A 19,875-nucleotide genomic window follows, 5' to 3' on the forward strand; every position below is an offset into this window, starting at 1 on the left:
AATTTTGTTGCTGCTTTAAACTGTTTGATAATATGCAATCTGGGGCCCTTTCATACTACACATTTGTAGCACTATGATTTCACTTTAACTGTCATGGCAATGTCCTGTGGAATCCTGGGGTTTATAATCTGAGAGCTTTCCAGTTGAGAATTTAAGTGCCTAGGTTCCAAAGAACGTCATGGCATTTAAAATGGAACCATTGTGGTATAATTGTGTAGCGTGAAAGGACCTTAAGTCTCTCCCTATCCCCCAGTACTTTTGATACATTAATGCAAGTTCTGCTTTAAACAAAAATGGGTAGTTCAAGTCATACTTGGCATGTTTCATTACAGATCTGGGGAAACTGCAAATCACTTTCGTAAAGCCCTTACTGTATGTTCGACTTCTTCCTCTTGAATTCTGAGCTGCTTCCTATGGGACACATACACTATAATCCAGGGGTAGGCAACCTGCGGCCCGCGGGCCGGATGCGGCCCAGCGAGGCCTTGGGACCGGCTCTAGCCCGGTCCTGCCGCCGATTGCCACCGGGGCCTTTGGGGGGCAATTGTCTATAGAAGCCTCAGAAACATGCATTTATATTAACATTTTTTTTAAAATCAGCAAATTTTTTCATGTGTCATCCATTTTTTTAAAAAAAAAGTGTCTTCCATTTGAAAATTATGTCCTACATATGTCCTGGTTTATTTATATATTTATTTTTTAAAAAAATTATTTAATTATTTGTTTTTTGGCTTCAGCCCCCCAGTTGTCTGTGGGACAGCAACCCGGCCCCCGGCTCAAAAAGGTTGCCTACCCCTGCTATAATCCTTGCTCTCATGTAGACCTTTACATGCATGCCATTCAGTAGCACATGAGGAGGCAGAACCTTCCTTATTAGCATAATAATCTTGAAGTTAGGCGTCCATTTACATTTTAACCTTTTCATAATTAATTAGGGAATTGTTCAAACACCAAACTCTTGGGAAGATCAGGGAAGTAGCCTCTGGTATGATTAATTTGATTTAGATGGTGAAGCAGAAGATAGCCTTGAAATATTGTAGATTCTTTTCCTTTTTCTTATGCCAATTTACATGCTTTAAATAAAGCACACTTCATACACAGTCTCTTATGGGAAATCAGAAAATAGCATAGTAACATGTGTTCTCTTTGCTTGAAACAGTTTCTAAGTTCTCATGCATGTCTCAGCAGATCATTCTTAACAGACACCTTCAAATGTTGGACCATAAATGGGTGAGGGTATTCCTTACCTTCTGAGCTCAAAAGGATGCATCTGTTTTTTACTCAGAATGAATCAACTCATTTTCAGAAAAGGGATTTTAATTTTCCAGAACTCAGTTTGTAGCATTAAACCTTATCTTTGATTCATAAAAAATAATGGGCAAACATTTTCTAATTCAAATGTTTCTCCTTGGGTAATTTTTGTGTAAATTTAGAATGAATAGTTTTGTAATTAAAAAATCTTTGGTGTTTGCAGACACACATGTTCTTATAAATTAGATTCCTGTAATGTGGAATTTAATTGAGGGTCGGTTTTTTTGGATCCTACAAGCTTTTGCTGTTTCAGAAAGACATATACTCCAGGGCTCAAAAAATAAACATTCATCATCTATTGTTCACTTATCAGAAGATCTCATTCCTTTAATTACACATGACTGTATATTTCACAGGTGTTAAATTTAAGAAAATGTATTTTTAGAAATACATCCTGTTTCTGTCAAAGTATATGCCTAGCCCTTGTTCATATCTTTCTTTTCTTTCTTTTTCCCTTTCTGCATCTTTTCTTTGTAATCATATTTTAAAAATTTTATATATATATATATATATATATATATATATATATATGGTTAGTTTATAACTCACTGTGTAAGAGGGCTTCTGGTTAATTAAAGTAAACCTGATAATGTTTTCTTGTTCTTTTTCATCCAGAAATGATACCGCACACAGTGATTCACAAGAAACATAATGGAAAATGTCCTGTTGCCAGGTAGGTGTTAAATACTGCAGTGTGCTCTTTTCTTATTTAAGCTAATCTGTGATGCTTGATTTCCATGTGAAGTACTGCTTTTCATCTTAATTTAAATGTAGGGGTAGCTAAAATGGAAATCAGTATTACTAGTCGATGTCCCACCAACATAACTGAAAAGTTCTAGATTGTAATTGCAATTATATTTTTAGTAAATGGAAAAATAATGCACCTGAGAATTATGAATTTCTGACAATCACACGTGTAAATCTAAATACAGAAATACCTCCATTAACAAAGCCTCTGACAGTGAAGATCTTTTGTTTACAAAAGCTTTTTATGTTCCTCATCTTCTGTCTGGCTGGAATGCCAGCAGTAGCATAGGGAAGGTGGTGAAGGGAGCAGGAGAAACACATCATTTCAGTGTTGAATTGCAGCATCATGTGTGCAGTAGAAATAATGCAGAGTTTGAGCTGAGAAAGAACAGGATTCTGCTCTACCCAATCCTATTGCAGCCTTGTGTGCCTGCCTACAAGTGGCAAGGTAAACAGAAACTGACCCCCGAATCATTCACTTAGGCATGTGTGGACAGAAAAACAGAAAGAGGGGAGAGTAAATAAACTTGCCTCACCACCTACCACCAACATGTTAAAAATCTGTTAAGTTTAGCCAGTGAACTTTAAATTCTAAGAAAAGTGGAGGCTGGTAAAATAAAAATTAATCCCTGGATGCATTTTGGAAGAAGCCTTCAAGCAATCGCTAGAAGATTCAAAATGCTTTTGTGTGTGCTTATACAGAGCTTATTTGACTTAATTATTTCATTTCTCATGTAAGAATTTTTTAACACCCTTGCTGACAAAAGTGGGAGCTCTACTGTTGATTTGGTCCAATTCCTTTTGAATGACACCAACGACTGTGTTACACATAGAATGGCTCTTTTTGCCATGGCTGCAAAAAAAGATTAGAAAGAGTTAAATAAAATTGCCAGGGAGATGCCAGGTATTAATTAGATTTTAATGATTATATCATATTTGTTTACTAATATCCAGGAAAGATTTCTCTTTTTCCTTTTGCCCTTTTTAACAGTTAACTATTTTTAACTGCACATTAAATGTTGGGACATGGTTTAACCTTTGTATTCTGTGTCTTTTGTTTTGAATGTTTTATGCTTTTTGATAAGCTCATTTTGTCATGACCTTTGGCTAGTACAATAAACCTTAACTTGAACTATTTCTCATGTGCATATAGTTAATGAACAAAAGATCTGCTGAAACATGTTGGAATTGCACTCTGTGTGTGTTGTAGGATTTCTAATTTTTCCCATGTTTTTGCTGCCTATGTTCCTGAATTTTATGTTAAAAAAAGTAATGCCCAAGAACACATCTGTTTTGTTAACTAAGGTATACCTGTACTGGAGAATTTGTTTTGGTTTCCTTTAAATCTGCCTTTTTTTCCCAGTGCTGTCACCCAACCATTTACCTCCTCCAGAACATTTAGTAATGTTTTTTTGTACTCAAGTTACACATAAATCATAATTCCCATGTATCGCTGAAAGTAATGGTGATAGTTGTGACATAAAAAACTCTTTAAAACCTAGGGCCTCTCCTTTCTCCTCCCATGGAGCCTCACCTTACTCGCACCATCTCTTCAGTGTTTTAAAGGGATATAGGTGAACACCACAACCTGTTTCTGCTGGAAGGTAAATGTTTGGGGAGCAACCCCCCCCCCCCCCCATTAGCGTGTCATGTGGTGCGATTCAATCTGCCTAGTGAGATCACTGTTGTTACAATCTAGGTATATTGATTCCCACATCTTGAAACAGCATCAGTTGAGGAAAAGTAAGATACTTTCATTTCATTTGTTAGATTGCAAGACTGGACATACTTTCAGTTTCAATATCTTATCTTTTGTAATAGCACTGTTAATACAAAATGCTCTTCATTGGATGGCTTTGATGTAATGCACTCTGAACACAATGGTGTGGCAGATTGGAGAAGAAAAGGCTGTGTGCTTCAGCAGCATCCGGAACACTGCACATTGCTTGATCAGGTATTTTTAAAATACACACATATGCACACAGAAAGCAGAAAGCACATATTAACAAATGGCAGCAAAACATAATAGTAAAAGGAAAAATCATTTCCAACCTTTATATAATCATGGGTTTCATTTTTACTATTACAATGTTATAATAACAATTTGTTCTAGTGGTAAACTATCATGAGTCCTGGTTTAAGTAAAAGGGCAGGGTGTAAATAAAGTTGATAATAGTAATAATAATAATAAATTATAATAATACTTTTCACCACTTAAAGAAGAATCAGTGAGGAACATCTTACACATGCAAGCTGCATGATAGCTACTTAGGGAAGGAGGGCATTTCATAAAGGGGAGGGGACTAAAGCAGAAGCTAGAGAGAGCAGAAGTATGACTTCTGGAGCTCTTGCAGATTTGAAGGAATGGCAGATAACTGCTTTTTCTCACTTGGATGAAGCATTGCTGTTCATTGCCTGAATATGGGTGAAAAGCTGCCTAAACCAGTCCCAGCATTAGAGCCTGCCATGTCCTGTTCTTTGAACAGATGGTACAATTCCCTATGTGAATTTTGGGTTAGATTTGTAATGACCTCTATTCCGTCTTACAGGTATGATGCTACCATAGGCCTTTAGCTAGCAATTTTGTGTGCCGATTTGAAGCAATGGAACTTCTGTATGAAGTTTGCTTTATCTGAACTATATCTTGACTTAGGCAATAGATCTGCTAGGTATCTGAACTGGAATATGCTGGCATTAGCATTTATCGGAAAATTAAGGTCCAGTTAATACAAATAAGTATCTTGGGAGTGTGCTGCATCATTACTCTCTCGTGATCTGGTGGTGCTCACACACAAGGACAAATTATGAGAATTGATGTATTCATTAGGGATCTGATTTCTGTTGGGAGTTGCCAGATTATGACTGCCATGAATGGTGTCATTGCCCAATTGCCAATCATACTTACTTTTCCATGAAGTGTCTATATGAGGTCCAGAATTTGAAGTGCAGAAAGAATGATTAGAACAACATGAAATCTGAGTTTCATGTTGTAATGTCTAACCTCATTATCAGCGCAATAAGCTGTTCTATTCAGCTTCACCACCATAATAGAACATGTCAAAATCCTTAGTTATTTGTGGTGTGTGAATGTCTAGCATAGTTTCCATGCGAATTTGGCAAGATGACAATAGTATGCTCAGTAAATACTTTTGAAAAGCTTAATGATTGCCCACAATCTTAATTCTAAATGGGCAACTTTTATTTGTCAGAAGGATAACTTGATATCAGTGCTGTATCTGGTGGCTCAGCTAAAATTGTGGAATTTTTGACAGAAAATGTCTGATCTGTTTCTTTGTCATCTAGAATGCAGAAGAGAAGAGGAACTTGCCTGTGATAAGCAAGAAGAAAGGAAAGCTGCAACCAGAAAAGTAGGTGTTAATTTCACTTATTAAAAATGATCGTAAGAGTTCAATGGCTGTTACATGTGGTATTTAATTTGTTTCTGTTCATGGTAAATGAAACACCTGTCTTTTAAAATAGTAAAATAATCAGTGTAATGGATACTTTTAGTCAACTATTGTAGGTTGACAAAGAGAACACTTGTAAAACAGAACAATACTGAAGTAACTTAGATTTTGTGAAAAGGTATCAATAGCAGAGTTCACTATTAGTGGGCTATTTGAGCACAAGGGAAGCATATTCAAGGTCAAAATAGCTTGTGTAAACTACTCTCTCTTCTACATAATGCTAACATTAAATATTTGGAACCACTGTCTGTCTCTGTTTCACTTTAGAAACACCAAGATCATCTTAAATCCTTTCTATATAGTGGGCATCCTGGGTGGCATTCTGACAGAATTTTGCCACTTTTTGCAGAAATTGCCTGACATTTCTCTGTAGGTTCTGGTATAGAGTACCCTTTGCAATTTGTTGAAAACAAATTGTTATCCCCAAGGCAGCAACTATTTAACTCCTTTCTGTTGCTGACTACTATGATTGATTCAGGAACTGAATCCAGGTTTGAATTAAACTGAAAATCCCAAGGTCCTTTGATAAAGTTGAGCATTCCAGGAACGTGTTTATCTCCCAACAGCAGAGCTGCCACATGTTCTTTGTTAGATGAATAACCAAAATACATCCTCTAGCAATTTCCCCTCCATCCCCCCTCCATAGGATTAAAAAGGGATAGATAAACTTACAGTGGTAGCAATAGTTTTTCCTTTTCCTTTTTAGACTCCAATTTGCTTGGAAAGAATATAAGTGAAAAGCTCACATGGGACTTTTAGTTCTCCCCTGCCTTTGATGGTGGTCCACATTTTACCCCAGGTGGATGTTAAGTAAAAAATATGTTCCCTTTCATCGTACTATACTTTGTAACTAGAAAATATATTTTCTTCTTCATAGTCTTTGTTTAAAAAAATGGGTCACTTGCACAATACCTCCTAAAAACCTATATCGTCTCTTTTTGTGTGTGTGTGTGGGGGGGGCAACCAGAAGCTTCTGTGGTGAAGTACGTTTCACCACAAGTGATAACCAGCTTCTTTTTATTTAAGAACAAGGCACGGCCAGCAAGTCATAGCAGCAAAACAGGGGAGGAAAGGTGTCTTTTGAAATGGCAAGAGGCTGTGTTAATTTGCCAATAAATGGTCATCTGTGCCTAATCCTTTTTTTCCTCTTTTCTCTTATGAGAATGGGAGAATAGGGAGAAAGTATTCTCTATTCTCCCATTCTCACCTCGAGTTAAAACAACAGAGTTAACACACATGAGTTAAAACAAGTAACATATGAAAGCAAAATACCTGACTTCATTTATATAGTATTTCTTGAGCCTCCCTTATCTAAAATTCCAAAATCCAAAACTTTTTTCATAGATGAGTGAGATAGTGACACCTTTGCTTTTTCATGGTTCACTGTACACAAAATTTGTTTCATGCACAAAATTATTAAAAATATTGTATATAAAATTAATTTTACTTTCAGGCTATGTGTATGTGTAATATAAATTAATTTCATACTTAGACTTGGGTTACATCTCCAGGATATCTCATTATGTATGTATATGCAGATATAGATATTCCAAAATCTGAAAAAAATACAGAACACATCTGGTCCCAAGCATTTCAGATAAGGGATGCTCAGCCTGTAATGCATTATAATGGTGACAATAAAGTGTTAAACAATTTGGTTCAATAGCTTTCAATTCTAGCCAGCTTTTAGTCCTAAAGCTTTCAGGTCTAATCAGTACTAGACCCTTCTGACAAATGTTTGTTTCTCTACACAGAGATAAAGGGAAGAGAAATGACACCAGGTTAGGCATCAGAAGTAACTGTGTAAGAGTTGCAGATACTTACCATCTCCAACCAGGAATAGCAAAAGGTAGGAAATGTATTTAGGACATTGTTCCAGTACTTTGAAGTTTTTATGAATTCTGTTTTAGTTTTGGTTATATTCATTGATGTCATACAAATAATATGCAATATACTGCCAAAGTTTGTAAGACAAGATCAAATTTCACTTTGAGAAGACCTTTAAATCTAGTTTCCATTAGCAAATTACATGTTGTTAGAGTCTCCTAATATAAATAATCAGTATTCTATGTCATGGTCTCTGTGTTTTGCCTGTGAATTTCTGTACCTGCATGGGATTATTCTTTAACAAATGGGCTACTGTTCATGCTCTCTGTGAGTGGAGATCTTATGCCACCAGTGCTGTGAAAAGTGGCAAAATGAGCACCATCTCACTCTGTTCTCATCTGATCACTGTAATAGCAGGGACCTCTGAAGAGACCTCTCCTCAATACATTCTCTGGATGACTGAGCAATCCACACTCAAGGCTTTTCTTTTTCATAAGTACAACATCTACTTATTTGTCTACAGAGAATTAAAAGTACCAAGTCTCTTAGGCTGGTGGTAGAGAGAAAATTACCAATTTTGAAGGGTATGCCCAGGGTATAATGATTTTCTATTAAATGGGGAGCATTCTTCTGCAGGGCTGGATAGCTGAGACTCAAGATATTGGGACTGCAGTACATCTACATCTTCATTGATAGTTAAATCATTAGTATTATGAGCCTTACCCATTGTAGTTTGAGTCATCCAAACTCTCTCTTAGAAGCACCCATTATGTTTCGTCTCATCCCTTCAGGATCTTTCAAGTAGTGTATGCTCATCTCTGCTTAGAAAGATGAGACTCAAGGCAATCCTTCAAAGCTGCTAAGTGAGTGTGAATGTAGGGTCACAATGTGCCCCTGTTGTTCGTTTCTAGAGAAGCATGTGGAAGCATTTTTGTGATTGGATTGAAGGTATTTAGAATGGTGGTAGGGAACTTTCTTTGGCCTAGGAACTAAATTCCAATTTGATATGGGTTTGGGAGTCTGCACTGAAGAGGAGTTAACGACAGAAAGTAGGACCAAAGCAGAGTGAGAATATGCCAGGTATAAACGTTACCTATATGCCCCCATGCAACAGTCTAAATGAAATTCTGATCTTGATGACATTTAGTGTTTTGAAATTTTGCAGAACCGGTTGAGTAGCATCAGGAAAATTCTGTAACAAGTTAGGAAATTAAATCTCATATAGTGTATCTCACAACAGCATTAAACATGTACAACAGCACATCTGCTGTCTCCTAAATCACTTGGTCTCTTTCTGTACCCTTTCTGCATTTTCAGTGATCATTTCCTTGGTACCAGTCATTCTAGATTTGGCATGTTCACCTCTCTATATCTGTAGTGCCAGCAACTCTATATAGAACAGGAAAACACAACCCAATCCACCCCGTGGCAATTCTTCATTGTCAGCAGGATAGTGAACTGTGTATCTCCAGTGTAGTCTTGTTTCTTTTTATGTCTAGAGTGAAAGTTGTACTGTGACTTTGTCTGTCTAGCCTTGCCATTTCTTCCAAAGGAAATTGCTGAGTTTCATCAATCAGCTTTCTTCCTCACCTCTTCCCTTATTTTTTCCCCTTATTTTGCCTGATAGTGAGTTCTCGAGAACATTTTTATGACATTTGTTGCGATTTAATAAAGGTATGGCTTGCACCAATCATGGATTTTAGATTTTTTCCCCTTTTAGCCAATATGGGCACCTTTTCTTCTTGAAGAATGGCCTTTGTAAGCATTAAACAGCTAATCTGGAAGAAGAGGATTATGCTACTTAGTTTGCTGCCTAGTATGACTTCTCTTGAACTTTTTGCACAGTACATAATCTAAATAAATAGTAAGATTTGATTTTTAAAACATCAAAAGTAAGTTTTAAAAAAAACCAATTTTTCTCTGCTTTTGTTACCTCCTAACAAGAAACCAGTCTGTTTCGTTTAAGAATTTAGTGCCTAGCAGCAGTAAATTTAAATGTCTGAAGCTTTCTCCTACAATCTTACTAACATGTCTAGAAGCAAATTCCATTGCTTCAATGTTTAAAATTTTCTTCTATCACCACATGTTTATGAACATCTTGGAGAAGACCTTTGGAAAACTCTGAAGCTTGCTCATTATTTTGTGGCATTTTAGTTCACTCTAATAGATTTTTGGATTTTTTAGAATAGCAGATGCTTCTTCCTTTGTTATTTTTCCTAACTGTTAGAAGGTATATACTCAGTCTTGATCTGTGAAGAATTGTGGCCTTCTAATAGAGTAGGACTCACTTTTCAGGATGACCTTTTGATTTTTTTTTATAATGCCAATCCTAAAAGATCTATGCTTCCCTGAATTTCTTGCAAGTTGGTTGCATAAACCGTCTATTATGTACTTACTAAGTAGCTACTTCTTTCCAAAGTCAAAGGTTATGCTCTCTAGGGATTTGGTGTATCAAATGTATATATTAGGAACAGAATTACCTCTTGAAAATTCCATGCTTGTGCCTGTCCTTCCCTTCCATCTTTATCAAATATACAATGGAATACTTGAATGAAATTATGCCGCGTTAGGTAGAGAAATTCTTCACAGACTGTTTTCAGATTTTCCAACTGTCAAAGCCTTTTTTTTTTAACCTGGGACTTCTGTTTTCTTACCTATAACATATGTTCAACTGGGCACCTGTTCAGTCTCATTTGCTGCAAATGCTTGTACTTGAGGAACCATCAGTGTGATAATTGTGAAGGAACTGGTTGGAAAGACAGTCTTCTCTCTTAAGGCATACATAATAATAATGAGATTTCTTCTGGAGAGGAAAGCACAAAAGTATTTGTTCCCTGAACAAGTTCTGGAAAGTTACTAAATTGTCTGTGTAGGAAATATAGATGATGACTCAAACAGTAGCAGTCACAGTACTGCCAAGGGCAGAAAGCACAGTAGGTATGTATAGAATTTATTTGCAAGGCAAGAGTTGAAGGTCATGTTATTTGTACAGACTGCAGTCCACATAATCATACAATTAAGGACAGGTGCTCCAGGGGCTTGGTTTTTTGTTTGTTTTTACTTGAACATCAGCCCTTTATGTCACTTAAGTTGCTTTTGAAGCAGACTGAACTTTCAGAAGTATTGTTACATGTTAGGGAGAATATCTGTTCAAAGACAGAAATTCAAAAATCCCGCTGTGTATATCTAAATCCTTTGCAATTGAAGTAGCTTTATGAATCTCAACCATAGATTCTGGTGAATTGTGACAGTGTTTTTATGCTACATAAGGATTTTTTTTAGTGTCACTGTTAATTTGTTTTCATTTATTGTTTTATATTGTGTAGAAAGTGCTGAGTAGAATTGTGTTAGAGAGCTGGATGTTTTGGTAGTGGGGTAAAAGGTAAAAGATACAGAAGGAAACAATTTGATATGCATACTCCTTGATGGTCTTCAGCAGTAACCTTGCTGATATGAAATCTTTTCTAGATTCAAATTTAAATGTTACAGTTGGACATGACACATGTGGAGAAACCTCTTCAGAAAGTTACAGTTCTCCTTCTAGTCCACGGCATGATGGAAGGGAAAGCTTTGAAAGTGAAGAAGAGAAAGACAGAGGTTGTATTTGTATATTTTAAAATAATAAAAATATACAGACTCACTTTACCATACTGTTTAATTTGGAGTGGTGTACCAGGCTAGTAGGTTGCAGGAACAGGTTTAACAGCTTCACTGATAACACAGCTGGTATATAGATTCTAACTGAAGAAGATACCTCTTCAGAATACCTTTAAACCAGGGAGGGCAAAATGTGTTTCTTGGGGTTGCATGCAAGCTCTCAGAGCTGTTCTCTTTATCCTTCCCTCCCGACTGCCTTTTTCCTGGACAAACCTCCCACCTGCCACTGCATTTGCCACTGTTGGAAGCCTCCAGGAATGACCATTCGTTTTAAAAATATGTTTGTGGAGCCCTGCCCCCCTTTGCCAAACATAAGCATGTTATTAAAAACAAGAAATAGATTTCTAGCTACTTTTCTTGGTTTTGCTTTTTGACATTTTTGGCAATTGTGCAGGCTTGCAGAGGGTGCTAGGGGCAGAAAATTAGCCCTAGGTGTGCCACAGGTGCCCATCACTGCTCTAACAAATTGCCTTAAGTCTTGGATCCTCTCTGTTGAGGAACCCATCTGTAACTAAATCATTATTATCTAAGAAAACTGCAGAATATCTTCAGAAGCATTCAGAACTTTGTACTACAATGTAACCTTTAATTAACCTTGCAAAAATTCCCAAATAATTTTTCCCCTATGTAGTCGTGTTCAGTATGGCTTTAAACACCACTTCAGAGACAATAAAGAGACAAGCATTCTGTATAGCTGCATGCTTTACATCCATCCGTCTTTACAATAAATCTCTGCTCTTCCTGTGTGTTGTTAGCAACTTTTGCTGTATTTGCTTTCTAAAGTCAACTTTATGATATGAGTGTGGGCTTTGCCAGCGGTAAGTTGGCTTTGCTCTATTCATACAAATTGACATGCCTTACCTGTTCTTGATTTTATGGCATTTGCCAATTTTTGGTTATACAGTTGGGCTTTTCAGCCTAAATTTTGTATTGACATTCACCCCAGTTATTTTAATTCTCATTGTTGTTTTTCTATATCAGTACATAACTATTTTGTAGCTTTCCTATTTAAAAGCAGTTATGTTCATGCAGGAGAAGGATATAAAGGCCTAGTAGTCACAATGGCTAGTAGTCAGCAATTTCTAGTATCATATAGTATGCCTCTGAGTATCTGTTACTGGAGATTTTATTCATATCATATTTGTAGACTTTTGACTGGTCACTAAGGGAGCACTTAAGTTTCTAGTTTAATCTCCAAAGCCAGGAGGACCCCAAACCACATTTTCTCACAGCCAACCAAACTTCTGAATTGCAGGGGGTGGTACAACATTAACCAGGCTTCTAAGATCTGTATCTGAGTTTAGAAAAAAATCTGTTTATCTGCTATTAGTAGCCATGAGAATACAGCTTTGCTGTGAAAATTGATGGTAGGTAGGAGCATAAGGTGTGGTCCCATATGCATATGCAATCCACTGAAATTAAAGAGATGAGTATGTATGTGTGTATGTGTACATGTATGTATTTTCTCACACCATTGTAACAGATGTAGCCCTTAGAACTGAAAATGTTGGCCAGCTTTTCAGTAGGCTGGAATATTTCTTTAAATAAATATTTAAATATGTTTACACAAATACTACCTACATTAGTAATTCCTTTAAGCTAAGAGAAAAATGCCTATTCCAGGATAGGTATATTATTAAAGCTGTTTAAATGATGACTGTATAGTTGTTTTGCAGCTTTAATTTGTAATATAGAATACTTGCTTCCTATAAGCCAGCAATGGGAAATGGAAGTAACAGGAAGTAACAGGCTGCACAAGTCAATATAAGGAAAGCTTTAACATTTCCTTTCATTTCTATAGAATAGCATATGATTAAAGCTAGGCTTTAAATCTTGCTTTAAAATTATTTTAGAAACTTTAATGTTGTAATTGTTTAATGATGTCTTATTTTCCACAGATACAGATAGCAATTCTGAAGATTCTGGGAACCCAAATGTGATGAGATTTACTGGCTTCAACGCTACAGACCTTACTAACTCACCTGCACAGATTCCAGTGAGACCAGACAATCAGAATATTGTAGAGGATCCTTTGAATTCACAGTTTCAGCACATTTCCTTCATGCCTGCCCTGCACTGTGTGGTGCTTAATGGTGCACAGAAACCTGAATCATTAGTTCCGCCACCAATATCTGCCGATGGAAAAGGTTTAGGAATGGTGGTTACAAATTCAGCTCCTGTTGGAATGGGTTCAGCTGGTGAAACTGACAAACACATTGAACTTCTGCCTTCCCCTTTGCCAACCACTTTTCTCCCACCGACAGTCCAGCCCGGTAGCCCTGCATTACACTTAGCAGTACAAAGAATGAAAATATCTTCACCACAGGCATCATCTGAAAATTGTGCAGTTAGTGGACCACCACCACAACAAACAGGAAACTTAAGCATTGGATCACCCACCACTGCCTTTATCCCAGTCCACAATCCAGGTAACTTTCCAGGATCCACGGTTCCTACTACAGATCCAGTCTCAAAACCTGCATCCCATGTGATGAGCTTAAATCAAATGGTGCCTCATGTTGAGGGAAGCACAGGAGTGATTCCTCAACCTCCCAGTCTAAAAGTAGTAGTTCCTGCAGCTGGTCTATCCACAGCACTTCCACCAGCTCCTTTTACTGTACCAGTGACTCTTCATGCTACAAGTGTATTACCCAATCAAAGTACCCCTGTGCTGAACACTGTGGCATCAACACCACCTCCACCATCTGCTCTCTGTGTTAGTCAGGTACAGCCTACTGTTCCTCCTGCAATACCTACGCACACGCCAGGCCCTGCACCTAGTCCAAGCCCTGCTTTAACACATAGCACTGCACAAAGTGATAGCACATCTTATATTAGTGCTGTTGGGAATACTAATGCAAATGGGGCCTTATTGTCTCCACAACAGTTGGGGTCTGGGCCGTGTGGGTCTTGTGGTCGTAGATGCAGCTGTGGGACCAATGGAAGTCTTCAGATTAACAGTTATTTTTATCATAATCCACTTCCTGGACAAGTCTACAGAGTTCCACCTTTCTTTACTCTGCCATCACTTTGCAATGGTAGCTACCTCAATCAAGCACATCAAACCAATGGAACACAGATTCCTTTTTACTTGCACCGGGGCCCATATCCAAATGGGCTGATGCATGACCCAGTAATGGGGAGCCAAACCAACTATGGTATGCAGCAAATGGCAGGATATGGGAGGTACTATCCTGTGTATCCAGCTCAAAATGTAGTTGCCAATACTAATGGAGCATGTCCCAAGAAGAATGGGAATGTGTCCTGTTATAATTGTGGTGTTAGTGGGCACTATGCACAGGACTGTAAGCAGTCATCTATGGAAGCCAGTCAACAAGGTAATCATAACTCCCAACACAGTTGCTTCTGAATTCATTGAGTTTTTGTTATTGATCATGCTACCCCATTCAGCTACCTGTGGTTTGTTTAGCACTGACTGTGGATGTTTGTGTGTATGTGTGTAAGTAGTGGGGAGGGGTTTGTCTATAAAACCATTCATTAGTTTCTAAAAGGCCTAAATTGTTACATTTTCCTAATGAAATAGTCATTAAATTTGTAGGTAAGCAAACCAAAATTCAAAACATGCTTCCTTGAGTTTTTAGGCTTTATGTGACTGTGTTTTTTAGTGTCACATGTCAATGTGACACAGCAAAACACTTTTTTTATATTGAGAATTCCCAGATGCTTTAGATGTTTTGTCCTGATTTTTTTTTAATGAGCAGGCCTGTCTCTAGCTTGATTTTCTCCTTATCTATACATGTGTCTGATTGGAGATGGTTTGAAATGATATATAAATATGCACAAGTATGAATGAGGAATTAAAACGAAGGGATGCCATGAGTTTTATATCTATTTTAAAATGTGTGGCTGTAGAATATAGCCAGTTACAACACCTTTGTTTTTGTTTCTGGTATGTCTGAAACCTAAACAGAGGAGGCCAGTTTGTGTGATGTGAATATGTCTCACTGAAAACAGTGAAATCACTTAAAGAATGTAAGTTTGGTACTGTGGGTTTGTTTGAACCATTGTGCTGTAAAGGGAAGCCTAGCTTGCCCTCAATTCCCTCCAGCCTACCCACCCCTACTGTCAGTAAAAGACATTTTGAAACTTTTTTCTTCCACTTTATGTTAACCACAGCTTACAGTTCCAAATGAACCAGGACAAGCTGTGTTTAACGTTTAAAAAATGTAGTGTAGGAAGCTGGCTTGTTTTCACTAATCATAAGTAAGACAAACCACCTTTGTTGTCCAGTAACCATACATTAATCCAAGGGTGGGGAGCATATGGCTCTTCAGGTGCTGCTGCACTGTAATGCCTTCCTGCTATTTCAAGCATAGCCAATATCTGAAGGCCTTATTTGCATCCCTGTACTATATTGTGGTTATCCTAGAACAACCTGAAGCTTCCTGTCTTGTCCTTGTAGCCATGTCAGAGGAGGGAAAAGGAAGAGGGTAGTAATGTTTGAGCTGGGTGGGAGAGGGCTAGGCTTAATTCTTAAAGCTAAACCATGGTTTAGCACTATGCTGAATGTAGCCACTTTGTGGTTGGTTGTTAAACTTGTTAGGATAACATTCCTTTTATTTAGCACTTACGTAGATGTAGAATTTAGATAGTTATATAACATCTATGGAGGAGTATGTTTACTTTGGGGTTTTTGTAGCTTTTCTCATAACTTAATATATTAAGTGCGAGCAGTGACTTAGTAAGTTCTTTTTCCTGTTCTAGGCACTTACAGATTGAGATATGCACCTCCCCCACCCCCTTCTAATGATACGTTGGATTCTGCTGACTGAAACCAAGTAAACATTGCCTGCATACCAAAATGAAGGTTGGGAGATCTGGGAAATTCTTTGGATTTGAAAGATTCCTTGAGTGTGTTTATGTTCTGTTGCATTTTTTTCATTGCTCATGAACACCTGTTCTGACACAAACGAAGAAAGCCGTTTTTCTCCTGGTCTGACTTGGATAAAGCATGTGGCTGTCTCAGCCAATCAATCAAAAAGCATTTGGAAAATAGACTTTTTGCACTGAAGACTTGAGACATGCAATGTTTACAACATTATTTTTTTAAGGTCATTTAATCTCTGACTACACTGGTTGAACAGCCATATGGTTGAAAGGAGAAACTGGGTCATGCTCCCAAAAGTCACCTTTTCCTTCCCCACTTTTTCTCATGCTGCTATTATCTTCCACCTTTGCTGGCTCTACGTTTTCTCAATGGGACTGGATGGATGTTGAGCTCTTAAAATAGATTCCTGCCCGTGACACACTACAAAATTCCTATGCTTGTGAACTGGTGGGGCTGCTGTTTGCTTTTCTTGAAAGAAGATTCCCAGATGTGTACAGCTCTTGTTGCCTAAATGGAAAAAATAAATAGAATATGGTGAAGGTTTAAAATGGTGTAAACTTTGAACAAATTTCTAAAATAGAAAAGTCAAACAATTTTTTAATTTTGTTGTGCTTTTTTTTTTTTTAATCCTGTTGGTTCAGAAAGAGTAACTGGTATGACTTCCTTTGTGTGTTTCCATTTGCAATGGAAATTGGCAGCAAATCTGTGTCAGTTACAAAAAAAAACCCCTTACATTTTAACATCCCACTTAAGGCTACTACAGTATTGTGTTTAGAATGTAAATGATTCATTTGAATCTGAACAAAACCTGTGTGTATTCTAAAAATCTGTTGGGTGTTTGTATACTAGAACCAAATAGCAATGTCACTTTCCTATGACAGTTTACCACTGTGTGATCACAATTTAATGTGAAAGACTCCAATGAGTGTGAAGATTGATCATGTAAGTGTCATATCACTAAGTTTAACGCTGCTGTATTTTATTTCTAAAAGCCAAGATGTACTAAATTGCTTCCAGGTAGTATCTGATTTCTTAAGTGCACTGAGTTTATCTGGAAGAAAAATTTTGACTGTTGAGATCAACACTGAACTACCGCCATTTGTTAGGTTCCCAGCTGATACCAGAAATATGGGTTTTACTTTTTATATATATAAAAAAATGGATATGCAGCAGGTGGAAACCAGTCAAAACATTTTTGATTAATTCTCATTACTAAACAAGAAACTTGAAGAAACTTGATTTACTACATTTCTTCATAGATAGCATTTATATTTATAGCACCAATATATTTTGGAAGTGAGGGGGCAAAGAGATAGATGAGAGCTTTAATTTAAAAGAGAATTAGCATAGGAAATTATTTTGATTTAAAAAAAATATTTGTGCTGGGTATGTTGGACCATATTAAAAAGAAATAACTGCTTCTGAGACTAGTGAGGGTGTTAAAGCACCATTCTCAATTACCTGCCAGTTTACCTATTGGAGTTATGTTATGATTTTAAGATACTGTACTGTAAATAGGAGGTATGTTGCCTTCTCTTTATTTGTATGTTTACCATATACTTTGATATTTGAAACATTATGTACTGGAAAGGTCACTTATATTTCTAGAACAGATTGGATTTTATGCAGCATTTTTCCTTGAATTAACAGCAATAAAAAGAGGGGGAAAGCATCTGCTTGAAAATAGTGTACTTAATTATACTGAATTGCCTTATTCATCTCTTAAAACAAAGATGGAGAGTTGAAATCTTTTACAGTGAACCCTTGTTATACGCTGGGGTTTGGTTCCAAGATCCCCCATGTATAACAAAATCCGTGTATGCTCAAGTCCCATTCAATATAATGACATAGCAAAATGGTGTCCCTTACAAAAATGGAAAATCAAAGTTTGATATTTGAAATTTATACTTTTTTTGAACATTTTCAAACCGTGTATGCTTGAATCTGTGTATAAGAGGGCCTACTGTAGTATGCTCTGAAGATCTCAAAACTGGATGGAAATTACTCAGACGATTATGGAGGACGGTAAAAAAAACCTTCATAATCAAATGTGCACATTGCTCAGACCACAGCAGAAACACTGGGCGGGCGGTAGCCTGTCTACTGCTTAAACCAGGTAGGCAACTGTGGCCAACATCTGTAAAACTCCCAGCCTCCCTCACCATTTGGTTAGGGCTCCTGAAAATTGCATGGTGACAAAATCTGACATGCCACAATACCCCACTCCTGGTTTAAGTGAATACAGAGTTGCATGAACTGGTTATTTAACACTTTGGTACACACTGCTCCCATCAAAGGAGACTCCATGCCATCTATTTTAATCTTACCTAAACCTTCAGTCCTTATCTGCAGGGGTTCCATTCTGGACCCCCACCCTGTGGATGAAAAAACCTCTGGACCTCGTCCTGCAGTATTCAGTGGCAGCACGTACATGCACAGCAGGAATGGGCCTTGCTGTCCGCAGATGCTTAAATCCGCAGATGGCAAGTTAAAGGGTGTGCTGAATTTCTAACCCTAGCCCTATCTTGATCTTAATTGTTCTTAATTGCCCTCAGTTGGCTTCCATACTGAGACCCTTTGAGAGAGATCTCTAAGACTGGATCTGTCTACTTGTAATTCAGTCGTCCTCTTACTGCCTTCTGCTCCACCAATTTCTTAATTACCATCTTCCCATGTCCTTGTCTGACAGCTAAACAGTCCATTTTCCTGCAGTGTGGGGAGGGCATCCTTTTGATGGGTCTCACTTCTCCTCCTCCCCAAGTCAGGGCTTCAAACCTGTCAATTAAAACTACCATCCCTAGCAAGTGAGCTAGACCCTCTCACCCCCAGTGACATCTCTGCCTCGCTTCACTCAAGTCAGGGTTCCTTCAGCATTGCAGGCTTCCATGTGGTCCTTTGTTCTTTCTTTTGCCGGTTTTTCTTCACTTGAGCTTGATCCCTACGGAAAGGGGAGCATTGGAGGAGGACATTCAGGTATCTGACCTCTTGGAGGAAGACCACGAAGGGTGGGTGGAGGCGGCCTATTCCCTCACCAAGGAGGTCCGGATGGCAGCTCGACCTACCAGTCCTCTCCCTCACTGAGGAGATGTTGAAGGGCAAGATAAAATGGTGTGCACCAGAGGGGCCCATGTTGCTGCCATGTGGGTGAGTGCATTGCCCCTGTTTCCCTCCCTGCTGTGGTCCTGGAGGGTGAGACCTTACCACCGGAGTTGTGCTGGTGTATTGCTGTAATTGCCCAATAGGCGGTAGCCAGCCAGGTGTTAGGGGAGCAAAGACATGGTGATGGCCTCATAGGTTCCCCACAGGGACCAGGCACATGCTGGTCGAGAGAGGCAGTGCAGTGCTGAGGAACACAGCAAGGGCCACAAGTGATGGAGGCCCTGGTCCTCATTCCATCTTCTCAGAAGAGGCAAATAGCCATCGGCCAGTCTCTTATCTTCTCTGTCCCCCCAAAAAGGCTAAGAGGAAGAGCAGGCACACCTCAGCTTCCCAGTCTCAAGAGTTCAAGGGTCACGGCTTCCCCTCTACCCTCAGCTAGGGAGGAAAGGGAGCTGTCCCGTGAAGAGGGGGATGATTCTCCTGAGAAAGGTCCTGTGCAACTGTTTGATATGAATGACTTCCCTGTAAAGGTTGAAAAGGCTCTACGTTTATCAACAGGTTCAGGGGCCCAATGAAACTAGGGGAACTTAGCAGGTGCCCAAAATCAGATCTCTTCCCAAATGGGAGACCTGTGACTCCGTTTCCTTAGATAGTGTCACCCACCTGTGCAAAATGGTTGTATGTTCTGCCAGGGGAGGTTTGGGAGAGCTTGAAATTTCCTCTTATCAACACCCCAATCTACAGACTGGTATCAGGTAGCTTTTTTCCTTGGGATGGAGATAATACCGTTAAGAATCAAGAGGACAAGAAGCTGAAGGCCTTCTTGCGTAGGGCACATAGAATCATAGAATTGTAGAGTTGGAAAGAGACCACAAGGGCCATCCAATCCAACCCCCTGCCATGCAGGAAATCTCAATC

At 38.4% G+C, this 19,875-nt stretch overlaps 1 protein-coding gene across 4 annotated transcripts in view; it reads left to right on the forward strand.

Annotated features, from left to right (window-relative positions):
- Positions 1–17,530, forward strand: part of ZCCHC2 (zinc finger CCHC-type containing 2) — a 36,049-nt gene extending 18,519 nt beyond the window's left edge. For 2 of the 4 annotated variants that reach the window (XM_089516609.1, XM_089516613.1), the window contains exons 8-14: positions 1,927–1,984; positions 3,880–4,012; positions 5,362–5,426; positions 7,280–7,374; positions 10,821–10,949; positions 12,908–14,347; positions 15,735–17,530. In XM_089516609.1, coding sequence (XP_089372735.1) covers positions 1,927–1,984; positions 3,880–4,012; positions 5,362–5,426; positions 7,280–7,374; positions 10,821–10,949; positions 12,908–14,347; positions 15,735–15,802 — 1,988 coding nt within the window. In that variant the 3' untranslated portion in view covers positions 15,803–17,530. The remainder of the gene's footprint in view (positions 1–1,926; positions 1,985–3,879; positions 4,013–5,361; positions 5,427–7,279; positions 7,375–10,820; positions 10,950–12,907; positions 14,348–15,734) is intronic. The other 2 variants (XM_089516612.1, XM_089516611.1) reach the window with 2 other exon arrangements.
- The last annotated feature ends 2,345 nt before the right edge of the window (positions 17,531–19,875 follow it).

The sequence above is a fragment of the Sceloporus occidentalis genome, unplaced genomic scaffold, assembly GCF_023333645.1.
Source record: "Sceloporus occidentalis isolate IW3139 unplaced genomic scaffold, rSceOcc1.0.p SCAF_3, whole genome shotgun sequence".
NCBI classification, from domain to species: Eukaryota; Metazoa; Chordata; class Lepidosauria; order Squamata; family Phrynosomatidae; genus Sceloporus; species Sceloporus occidentalis.